Source organism: Ipomoea nil, unplaced genomic scaffold (genome assembly GCF_001879475.1).
Source record: "Ipomoea nil cultivar Tokyo-kokei standard unplaced genomic scaffold, Asagao_1.1 scaffold0519, whole genome shotgun sequence".
In the NCBI taxonomy this organism is placed as follows: Eukaryota; Viridiplantae; Streptophyta; class Magnoliopsida; order Solanales; family Convolvulaceae; genus Ipomoea; species Ipomoea nil.
In genome coordinates, this window is record NW_017616947.1 from 2747189 (window position 1) to 2759817 (window position 12629).

A 12629-nucleotide genomic window follows, 5' to 3' on the forward strand; every position below is an offset into this window, starting at 1 on the left:
TAACTATAGGTGCACCTACTTTTACCTATAAGTGTATGCAATTTTGTCTTGTTAACATGCATTCACTTCCCGCACCCAGCCATTCACCTGGGTGCACATACTTATAACTATATGTGCAACTACGTATAACTATAGGTGCACCTACTTTCACTTATAAGTGCATGTAATTTTGTCTTGTTAACATTCACTTCCCGCAACCATTCATTCACCTGGGTGCACCTACTTATAACTATAGGTGCAACTACTTATACCTACAGGTGCAACTACTTATAACTATAAATGCAACTACTTATAACTATAGGTGCACTTCGTATTGATGCTCAGTGTAAATTTTACTTGCACCTATAATACATTTTACTTGCACTTCATTGTTCAATTATTTACGAAAATGTCACCGTATTTTTTTTAATCCATTAGATTTGGACACGTGTCGCGCGCTGATTGATTCGCATATTCCTTCCTAGGAGCTTCATTCGCACCTGAGTGCAATTATATATATATATATATATATATATATATATATATATATATATATATATATATATGTATGTATGTATGTATGTATGTATGTATGTATGTATGTATGTATGTATGTATATATATATATATATATATATATATATATACATACATACATACATACATACATACATACATACATACATACATACATACATACATACATACATACATACATACATACATACATACATATATATATATATATATATATATATATATATATATATATATATATATATATATATATAGTCGAGTTCACGTGAAGCTGTGCCTTCCCGTGCATTCGAAGCGGCCGCACCAATAGGTATACGAATATACACCATCCATGTTATGAAATGCACAACAAAAAACATGCACAAATTAGGTACGCATCACCATAAACGCACCATTAAATATGACTAAAAGCACCACACAGTGTTCGAAAATACAACATTAGGGGCGGGGAGTTATATGATGCATTTTTTTGAGTGTGTTGTGTGTTTTTTGATATATTTATGCATTTCATTGTTGTGTTTTTTCCTAACACTATTGATGCCTTTTGTTAATACTGTTGGTATATTTTGTCAAGCGGCCGCATTTGAACAAAAGTATATACATACATACATACATACATATATATATATATATATATATATATATATATATATATATATATATATATATATATATATATATATATATATATATATATATATATATATATATATATATATATATAGGCGGGTTCAGGTGCGGCAGTGTCTTACGGTGCGGCAACACCAATAGTTCAACAAATATGCACCATCAACGTTTGGAAAATACACCACAAAAAACAGAGTAAACAGAGCCCCGCATCACCAAACACACACCATTACGTGTGAGTAAAAACACCATACACTGTTCAGAAATACACCATTGGAGGGGAGCAAGCAAAGCATTTGGTTGGTAATTCTATTTTGATTTAATTATCTTGTGGATGGATAATTGCTTATGTTGGTGGATTATTAAATTAATTGGTTGATTGGTGACTTGGTATTATCTTGGTTGTTATCTTATTGGTTTGGTTATTATCTTGGATATTCTCTTATATTGGTAATTCTTGGATTATTACTATGATTGGTGGCTATTATATTGGTGGATGTCTATAATGGATTATCTCTATTTGAATAGTTATTGATATGGAAAATGCATGGATGAGATATGAATGGTGATTGGTCCCACATAAGCCTATATTTAACATATACACAGAACACAACAAAATTTTCAAAAAATTGGTCCCCACAAGCAAACTTCTCATAATATATCCTTAATCTAACCCAAATATACAACAAATTAGCCCCCACATATCATCTTCTCAGCATATATAAAGCACACGCTAAAGACAATATTACCACTGCTAATTTACACCACACTATACTCACACACACAAAAAATACTCTCAACAACAAACCAATGGCAATAAGAGTATGAAAGATACCAATTTCAGATTATTTTTAACAAAGAATAAGTAACTCGATCTTACTTTCTTGGAGAGTATTGAGCGCACTACCCATTCCACTAGCAGAAGACAACATAGCCATTCGAATGGCTACTTTAGCATGTTCACCTTCACTGTACTTCCTTACTTCTTCAAATTCTCTACTTTCGCATTTTAAGGAGTCGACTGTTCTTCAGTGTTCGTCCTTCTTCATTGTTGGCCATGAATTAGGGTTGTGAAATTAGGAATCGATTTGGCAGATTAAGAGAACGACTAACTTCACTTTGGTCAATTCTCACCTGAACCGGGTCAACAACACTTCAATTCAATTCGGACAATAGTTCAAAATTAGGACCAGACTTCAAAAGACAATTTTTCCCCTCAGATATAGACTAAATGAAGGATTAAGTTTTTCTGTCGAAATTTGGCTGGAAATTTTGCCAGAGTAACCAAAACTGATAAAAATTACATAGTCAAGGTACTAAACTAAAATTTTTGAAAGTCGTGGACTGCAATTAACAGTACCCCTATAGTCACAGGACCAAAATTGAAATTTACTCCTTAGCAAGTAGTCCAAATACTGATGCCGCCACAACATATTCAGTTTCATCAACAATTTCCATATATGTTTTGTACATGTTCATTTTGAAGTTCATATTTTGGAATTAGTATAAATGAGTGTAGTACTTGATTTTGTTTGTGTATGAGTGTGTGTTTTTTGTAAAATTATTTTGTTGAATTGGTACTAACTTTGTAGTACCCCTGCTACTTTTTCACCATAATGCATGCAGTTAAATAGGTTGTCACTTTGTGCATAAACGTTTTTTAAATAGTGGCTACATCCTAGAAAATAAAACGAATTATAAATTTATATTAGTTCTAATATATTTAAAGGATGCACAATAAATAGTTTACATACATGATCAATGAATGCTGCAATGACAGCAATTTTTGAAATTTCTTCATTTTTTGGATTTCCAAGATTGATTGTAGAATTGTTTTTGTCTCGACATCTTTTCAATGCGTCAAATGTGTTACGATGTTCTATTACCCACATTGACATTTTTAATGAGTTTTAAGTGTAGCTACATAAAATAATGATCTTATTAGCATTTACTTATTATTGTCAACATAAAAGCGTACCAATCCTTTAGATGTTCTACTTAGGGTACTTCTGGTTCAATTATTATTGTTGAATGAGTTCATGTGGATAGAGAATTCCTAGTTTATTTAAGGAATAAGATTAAGATAAGGTAGTAAAATTTTATACATTTTAAATCATCTTAATAAAAGAAAATACTACTACCTTTATAGTGAATAAGTGTGATGTAGTCCAGAGTTATTAGGGGTAGTTTCCCGCCTCAATTTCTTGGGTTGTTTGAATATCCTCTTTGTCAACAAATCTTACCCAAGTAGTTAATATGATTAACTTCAAACTGTTTTTTTATGCATTTCAGTCGTATTTTAGTCGTATTTATACAATCAACATAGACTGAGATAATAAACAAATAAATAATTTCATTAACAACCATTTAATGAGCACATAATGACACATATTATTTACATATTCCTTCTTCATGAGGAAAAAAACTCAGTCAATCATTAATCGTTTGAAGTCATATAAAAACCTTTGTAATTCAACGATATACATGTTGTAATTTTCATCTCTTCTCATTTCGAGAACTTTAAATCCATCAAGGATTTGTCCAAATAAATATTAGTATCTAATGACCCTATAATATTCGGTCATGACGCATATCAACTGCATATCCAAATTTATTATTTACTGCCAATGATGTTAAGTAGTGAAACTTAATTCCATCTATTGTAGGAGAATATATTTTACCAAAATCAATTATAGGTCTCTAGATGAACCCTTGGCTACAAAACTTGTTTCATCACACTACTTCATTATCCTTACTCCTCTTACGTACAAACACTCATTTATAACAACATGGTTAACATTCAATGATGTACGTGTTATAAAAAGAATTTATTTTAGCGAGTTAAAACTATGCCTTAATTGCACCTTTATATCTTAAATAATCATGGGATTTCTAGTGTCTAGCTCTGAATCTATATTATAATATGAGCAATTATATAGGCAATTGTGTTGTGTACAACTATAATATTTTATCATAATTTTCTCCCATTTTTATAAAATTTCATGAAAATTTCTAAGTTAACCAGATTTAGCCATTTCCCAACGATATATTGGTCCAAGTTGGGAAGGTATATGAGACCTTGTCACCCTTTTATGTTAAGTATGATCAATAATATATTTGGCAGATTATTTGCTGATATTGCAAATTGATTATCTTTTAAACTTCTAGTTTAACCAAACCTAGTACGTGGGTTTAAATAATATAGATCTTTCCATTGCAAGGAATTTCTTGACATTCTATTAAACTTGAGTTCATATCTCCAGCTAATGTCGTGAAACAATCTTCATAAAATATGCAGTTAGCGTACCTTATTTCTTATTGATACCCTATCATGAGCTCTAGGTATTTAAGTAATAGATGGAGTTTATAATCAACATATATATATATATATATATATATATATATATATATATATATATATATATATATATATATATATATATATAGGGAAGGGATCAGGTGCATTTGTTGCTTCCCGTGCGGTTGTGCCGTGGATTAATGTTCGTGAGATTTATACTTAATGTGCGTGACTGTTGTGCTTAATGTGCGTGAGCTTTGTGCTTAATGTGCGTGATGTTAATATGCGTGAGTTTTGTACTTAATGTGCTTGAGTGTTGTGCTTAATATGCGTGAGATTTGTGCTTAATGTGCGTGAGTAGTTCAGAATTACGAACTCAGAAATAAGCAGAATAGAAAATCACCATATAACTATGCTACTGAAAAGAGAAGCACCCAACTTAAGCCCCGCCAGAGCCATACTTCTTTCCGAAAACTATTAACTGAAGCTTGTCATACCCGGCCAATACACCAGCACCAGCAATAGCACGCAGGATGTTTGCACCAGCACCCTTGAAGAGAGATTTCGCACCTTCATTCTTAAGAATCTGAGCAAAAGCATCAAGAGAGCTCTTGTACTTGACGGCTTCACCAGATGTCATCATCATTCTTCTCCGGACAGTGTCAATTGGGTGAGATGCAAGACCAGCACCATTTGTGATAACCCATCTGAGAACAAAGCTAGCGAAGAAACTATCCTGCAGGTCTCCACTTTTCTACTGCATTTTACACATTCACTCACATTAATCCACCGCACAACCGCACGGGAAGCCACAAATGCACCTGATCCCTTCCCTATATATATATATATATATATAGTGAAAGGTTCCCGTGCGGTTGTGCGGTTATTAATGTGCCTGAGATTTGTACTTAATGTGTGTGAATGTGTAAAATGCAGCAGAAAAGTGGAGACCTACAGGATAGTTTCTTCGCTAGCTTTGTTCTCGGATGGGTTATCACAAATGGTGTTGGTCTTGCATCTTACCCAATTGACACTGTCCGGAGAAGAATGATGATGACATCTGGTGAAGCCGTCAAGTACAAGAGCTCTCTTGATGCTTTTGCTCAGATTCTTAAGAATGAAGGTGCGAAATCTCTCTTCAAGGGTGCTGGTACAAACATCCTGCGTGCTATTGCTGGTGCTGGTGTGTTGGCCGGGTATGACAAGCTTCAGTTAATAGTTTTCGGAAAGAAGTATGGCTCTGGCGGGGCTTAAGTTGGGTGCTTCTCTTTTCAGTAGCATAGTTATATGGTGATTTTCTGTTCTGCTTCTTTCTCAGTTCATAATTCTGAACTACTCACGCACATTAAGCACAAATCTCACGCATATTAAGCACAACACTCAGGCACATTAAGTACAAAACTCACGCATATTAACATCACGCACATTAAGCACAAGGCTCACGCACATTAAGCACAACACTCACACACATTAAGTATAAATCTCACGCACATTAATCCACCGCACAACCGCACGGGAAGCAACAAATGCACCTGATCCCTTCCATATATATATATATATATATATATATATATATATATATATATATATATAGTAGTTAGAAAAAGTACATTATTTGAATACTAAAAATACATTATTTTGTATAATGTTCATTGAGTACACGAATAATGTATTTTTAGTATACTAAATTTTTACTTCTAAGATTAGGTTAACTCCGGTGCGAATAAGTGCCAATGAAGGAATATGTGAACGAATCCGCGCACGACACCTGTCTAGATCTAATAATTTAAAAAAAACACGGTGGCATTTTGATAAATAATTGAACATCAAAGTGCAAGTAAAATCATTTACAAGTGCACCTACTTTCACCTATAAGTGTATGTAATTTTGCCTTGTTAACATTCACTTCCCGCAACCATTCATTCACCTAGGTGCAACTACTTATAACTATAAGTGCAACTACTTATAATTATAGGTGCAACTACTTATAACTATTGGTGCACCTACTTTCACATATAAATGCATGTAATTTTGTCTTGTTAACATGCATTCACTTCGCGCACCCATTCATTCACTTGGGTGCACCTACTTATAACTATAGGTGCAACTACTTATAACTATAGGTGCACATTCTTTCACCTATAAGTGCATGTAATTTTGTCTTGTTAACATTCACTTCCCGCAACCATTCATTCACCTGGGTGCACCTATTTATAACTATAGGTGCAACTACTTATACCTACAGGTGCAACTACTTATAACTATAGATGCAACTACTTATAACTATAGGTGCACTTCGTATTGATACTCAGTGTAAATTTTACTTGCACCTATAATACATTTTACTTGCACTTCGATGTTCAATTATTTATGAAAATGCCACCGCATTTTTTTTAATCCATTAGATTTGGACACGTGTCGCGCTCTGATTGGTTCGCATATTCCTTCATGGGTCATGGGAGCTTCATTCGCACTTGAGTGCAATTCTCTCTCTCTCTCTCTCTCTCTCTATATATATATATATATATATATATATATATATATATATATATATATATATATATATTATGCCTAGAAGGTAAACTAAGAACACTAATTTTTCAATATCACCCTTTAGACCAAAACCTTGATAGTGAATGTTTGATAAAAAAAGATCTACAAATCTTATGTTAATCCCTGAAGGATTGATATGATCAACAAATTGTTATAATCATCCAAGTGGTAGAATTAAAAAGTGACTCTATAAGCCTCCAAGGCTAGTTACTTTGTATTCCAGTAGTACTACATGACAAAATCATACTAAATAGTATGAGTTTTTTTGTCTACTAGGTTAATCACCTTGTACTCTAGTAGTAGTACATGACCATATTATACTAAGTAATTTGGGTGTCTTCAAGTTTTGAAAGATACATCAAAGACTTAGCTTTAGCGGGAATACACTCTCTAAGTTGTTGAGTATTTCCTTGCTTGATAATGTGCTTGGACATTGAAATATTTTTCGATAAGCTATGGAAGATCTTAAATGAGAATTAATCTTTGGGTGACTAATGAATGAAGTCCGCAACTTCTATCTTTAGTGCTATGCTACTCTTCCAAAAATGCTATGTGTTTAATAATTAGAAGTGAATTGAATCACATCATGCTGGTATGCCTGAAACAAACAAGTTGTGAATATTTTATGATAATGAATTTTCAAATGTTGAGATTCGAAAATTTGGAGAACTTGAATGATATGCACTACTAATTGATATTTAACTCCCTTATCTGTATGTTTTTTATATCTGAATATATGTGTTATTTTTAGATGAGTGCATTTATTTTCAAGTACTCCATCTCTTGCAATAAATTTTAAAATTATTGATGACTTGGTTATTTGAAATTGTGGCATAAACCATTGAGTTATTTTAGGCAAAATATGATGAGTCAGTTTTTAATCTTGTTAGAGATCATATATATATATATATATATATATATATATATATATATATATATATATATATATATATATATATATATAGTGAAAGGTTCCCGTGCAGGTGAATGCTTCCCGTGCGGTTATTAATGTGCGTGAGATTTGTACTCAATGTGCGTGAGTGTTGTGTCTAATGTGCCTGAGATTTGTACTTAATGTGCGTGAATGTGTAAAATGCAGCAGAAAAGTGGAGACCTACAGGATAGTTTCTCCGCTAGCTTTGTTCTCGGATGGGTTATCACAAATGGTGCTGGTCTTGCATCCTACCCAATTGACACTGTCCGGAGAAGAATGATGATGACATCTGGTGAAGCTGTCAAGTAAAAGAGCTCTCTTGATGCTTTTGCTCAGATTCTTATGAATGAAGGTGTGAAATCTCTCTTCAAGGGTGCTGGTGCCAACATCCTGCGTGCTATTGCTGGTGCTGGTGTGTTGGCCGGGTATGACAAGCTTCAGTTAATAGTTTTCGGAAAGAAGTATGGCTCTGGCGGGGCTTAAGTTGGGTGCTTCTCTTTTCAGTAGCATAGTTATATGGTGATTTTCTGTTCTGCTTCTTTCTAAGTTCGTAATTCTGAACTACTCACGCACATTAAGCACAAATCTCACGCATATTAAACACAACACTCAGGCACATTAAGTACAAAACTCACGCATATTAACATCACGCACATTAAGCACAAAGCTCATGCACATTAAGCACAACACTCACGCACATTAAGTATAAACCTCATGCACATTAATCCACCGCACAACCGCACGGGAAGCCACAAATGCACCTGATCCCTTCCCTATATATATATATATATATATATATATATATATATATATATATATATATATATATATATATATATATATATATATATATAGTAGTTAGAAAAAGTACATTATTTGAATACTAAAAATACATTATTTTGTATAATGTTCATTGAGTAGACGAATAATGTATTTTTAGTATACTAAAAATGTACTTCTAAGATTAGGTTCAAAATGTTTTAGTCTAATAAGATTGGTGGCCTAAATGGGCTAGCCCTAAATTTAGTGACCTAGTTTGATAGACCGAACCACTTAAGACTATTTTTTTAAACAACAAAACTTTATTAACTGCGAATAGCCGATGGGAAGCAAAGCCCCAGAGATCATACAAAAGAGCCAATTGGACTTTTACAGGCAAGGAATTGAGAAAATAAAAAATCATGGAAGAGCGCTTAGACCCGTCGTCGCAAGAGCATCGGCAACTTGATTAGCCTCTCGGTAGACATACCTAATCGAGGAACCCCACCTCAAGAGGCATGAGCGAATGTAGAGAGTAGCTTCCTTTATGTTCCACGGGATCCTTGCCGTCGCAGAGGAAGCCAAACTAGCGAGGGTGAGAGAATCCACTTCAACAACTAAATGCCGCATAACAATTGTGTCGCACAATTGGAGTGTAAATTGCAAGGATAACGTGTCTGCTTCAAGTGTTGAGGAGGCCTCCAGGCGGAAACATAGCCTCACTACGACTTGCCTATGAGATTCCCTAAGGCATGATCCGCCCGTTGTGCCGTTTGTTGATAAGATAACTCCCGTTTTAGTTTTAACCTTCCTGATGGCGGTGCAAGACACTTAACCCAGATTGTCGCTTTTCGGGGAGGAGTAACGAACCTGGCAATCAACCCTTTTGAGAGAAGAAAGGGCGTCATGTGCACCCATGCATCAAGTAGGCCGAGAGTGAGAGATGAGCACTGACTCATGCTTGATCCATTTGATAGTGCCGGAGGTGGAGAAGAAAGTGTCATCATTGATGCACACGTTGTATGAGATCCATAGGAACCAGAGCACTAAACATGGAATTAAGCACGCAAAGCATTCTTTCATTGAGCCCGGAGCAGCAAGTAGCCTCCAGGCATGGCACACAGCCCACACCGAGCTAGCATTGCTCAAAGATAAACTGAAGATCCCGCCGAAATGCCTCCAGACTTCCTGAGCGCGACTGCACCGATAGAGGTGATGCGTAGTATATTTGCAAACAAATAATTCTCGGAGTACGAGTTATCGATCCACAGGGAAGTGGTTGTATCAAGCACTAGTTACTAACTTATTCATTAGAGCTAATCCTAACAATTATTTAGATGATTGATTGGCATAAAATAAATAAAATAAAACAGAGGTTCAGGATTTTGAAAACAATTAGAGAGAAGTTGAGATTCATGGGATTCAAGTATTTAATCACCTAGTGCCAATTATCGTTAGCAATATTTAGTTTGGAATTAAGATTTGTGTGGGAATGCAAAGTGGAATCGAATTACTCCCGTAATCTCTATTCCTAGTGAATTTCCACTCCCATGGCTTAAACACCCAATAAGATCAAAGATCAGCATTCAATTATTCCTAATTACTACCATCTCCCGATTGGCAACAATCTAGAATAAACTTCCCCTAATAAGTTCCCCTTTCCCAAGGACCAACCATTAGGTGCAATCGTGTGTGCCCTAATTTATGCCCCAACTCCCATTGGTGACGCAAACAATGGCTATGAAGCTAGTAACTATGGCCATTAATTACAAGCATCAAACAATATTATCACGATTGCAACACAAGTATTAAACCCAAATAATAATATATTAAAGAAACTGAGAGCTCAGGCACATAGGTTCATAAACACTTTTACCCAAGAATCTCTAAAGAATTTAGCCAAGCATGACTAAATTATACATAGCAAATATAAATAAAGAATTACAAATCATCAAAAGAGTACAAGAATTAACCAGACGATTTTCCCAAATCTCCCTAGTCTTCTTCTTGCTTTCCAAGACAACTTGTGGCTCTTGATTTCTCTCCTTCTTGTCTCCAAGAATCTCTGAATTCTCTCGGTGTCCGGTCTCCCGTCCTCCCATTAGGGTTGAGGAAGGAGGGATTTTATAGTGGGTACAAAGTTGAGATGAAATAGGAATCTTGTACCAAATTGGACTCAAATTCTAATTCCTATATTTAAATAAAGAAATTGTCGTCTTCAATGATATTTAGAATTTGGAAGATTCCTTGAATTGCTAACTTTTAATATGGAGATACGAGCCTTGAAATCCGCGCAATTGATATTAGGAAAAGAGATCTCGCGCTTGTATTGAATTTTTCCCAGCTGCGCCACTTTAGGCGTCTGTTTTTATCCCAGAAATAGACGCCTATTCTCTCGACGCGTCGAGAATTTTCTCCACGCGTCGAGACTTCCTGTGCGCGAATTAGTTAGCTACTGGAAAATTTCGACGCGTCGAGTCCACTGGGCCACGAACTCATCCAAAATTGCTCCAAACTCATCCTTGAACTTCCCTTGCTCATAGAATTGACCTACAATGGTTCAAAAACACTAACAAACACCGTAAAACATTCAAAACAAGTACGAACCATAATTAAATGATAATAGCAAGGAAAACCTGTATTAAATAAGCAAAATTAAAGAACTTAGTTACTGGATGATTCAAAATAACCGTAAAAATAAGCACAGATGTGATAACATCACCCCCTCACACTTAAGCTTTTGCTTGTCCTCAAGCAAAACTAAGGAATAAAATCACAAGTCAAAACGTACAAATTACTCATGCTCTCTCTTGCACAACCTTTCAAACCACCAACCCACTTGCTATAAAATAACAAGCTTCAAGAATCAAATTAGTTTGGCACATAAGAGACCCATTTCCAAGCCAATAACCAAGCACCAAGAATTTAAAGCATGTGAGGATCAAATGTGCACAAATACTCAGTTGAGATTATGCAAGATACGGTTCATGAATGAGATCCCTTAGGCTTGCCTTTCATACTCCCCTAGATCAAATCTAAGAATGCATGCTAAGATCAAATAGGACTTTATTAAGCTTGTAATGGGGCTACGGGTGATGGCTAACAAAGAAGTGGTATGGAAAAATTAATCAAAAAGAGAGAATGTCACAATTTATCTAAACTTTTCAAAATTTGGAAGAGATGAGATAATCATAATACCAAGGAGCAAATTTCTTTTAAGAACTTAGCATCTCTTTGGTAAAGTGGGGATCCAAACTCAAAAACTTTCAATCTCTTTTTTTTTTTTCTTTTCATTCTTTTCTTTGTCTTTGGACTTCTTTTGGGTACAACAAGATAATTTTAATCCAAACTTTCATGACCCCCACACTTGAACATTTGTAACACTAGCTGCTTTTTTTTTTCGTAGCACAACTCCATAAAACTCTTCTTACCGAAAAGATAAAGATAAAAGTTTCATTCTCTCAAGGGTGGAAGGGAAATATTTGGCCACGGGCTAAGGGTTATAATAATGGGGTAAATCAAAGAAAAACAATCACAAAGCGGGGATAAGTGCTTAGCACTTATTTGAACAAACAAAAGGCACAATGGGGAAACGGAGGATAAAAATATATATAGGGACAGGTTTAAAGGCTATGGCTAAACAAAAATGGCCTAAATCACTTCAAAACATGCAAAACTTAGACATCACTTAGGGAGTAATGAGGCAAGTTCTAGCAAAACACCCATGACCGGAATCTCACATAAGCCTTCACTAGCAATGCAAAACACAAGATCAAGAATTAATTCAATTATTAAGTGGTTAACAAAGCTATTGGCAAGGGAATAGATCAAATATGTGTTACACCTCGAATCATCCATCACAAATTGAGATGCAGCAAGCACCACTAAAACAAACCACAAACCAACAAGAGAGAATAATTGTAACTGCATGCTAAGACAAGT

General features: G+C 34.8%; 3 protein-coding genes across 3 annotated transcripts; 2 read left to right on the forward strand and 1 right to left on the reverse strand.

Annotated features, from left to right (window-relative positions):
• Positions 1-4839: 4839 nt before the first annotated feature.
• On the reverse strand, positions 4840-5192 carry LOC109174069 (ADP,ATP carrier protein 1, mitochondrial-like; the record flags this gene model as incomplete). Its single annotated transcript, XM_019323362.1, has 1 exon — positions 4840-5192. A coding segment is annotated over one exon (312 nt), but the record flags the coding sequence as incomplete, so codon positions are not given.
• Positions 5193-5371: 179 nt separating this feature from the next.
• On the forward strand, positions 5372-5736 carry LOC109174070 (ADP,ATP carrier protein 1, mitochondrial-like). The gene has a single exon (XM_019323363.1). It carries the CDS (start codon positions 5372-5374, stop codon positions 5693-5695), a length of 324 nt encoding a protein of 107 aa, XP_019178908.1. The 3' UTR covers positions 5696-5736.
• Positions 5737-8087: 2351 nt separating this feature from the next.
• On the forward strand, positions 8088-8411 carry LOC109174071 (ADP,ATP carrier protein 1, mitochondrial-like). Its single transcript, XM_019323364.1, has 2 exons — positions 8088-8220; positions 8281-8411. The coding sequence occupies exons 1-2, from the start codon at positions 8088-8090 to the stop codon at positions 8409-8411; spliced, it is 264 nt and encodes an 87-aa protein (XP_019178909.1).
• The last annotated feature ends 4218 nt before the right edge of the window (positions 8412-12629 follow it).

Bases quoted from the DNA above. Each gene is read 5' to 3' on its own strand.
- LOC109174070 (XM_019323363.1), top strand. From the start codon at position 5,372: ATGCAGCAGAAAAGTGGAGACCTACAGGATAGTTTCTTCGCTAGCTTT.
- LOC109174071 (XM_019323364.1), top strand. From the start codon at position 8,088: ATGCAGCAGAAAAGTGGAGACCTACAGGATAGTTTCTCCGCTAGCTTT. The intron at 8,221-8,280 runs GTGAAGCTGTCA...TTATGAATGAAG, and splicing joins AAGAATGATGATGACATCTG to GTGTGAAATCTCTCTTCAAG.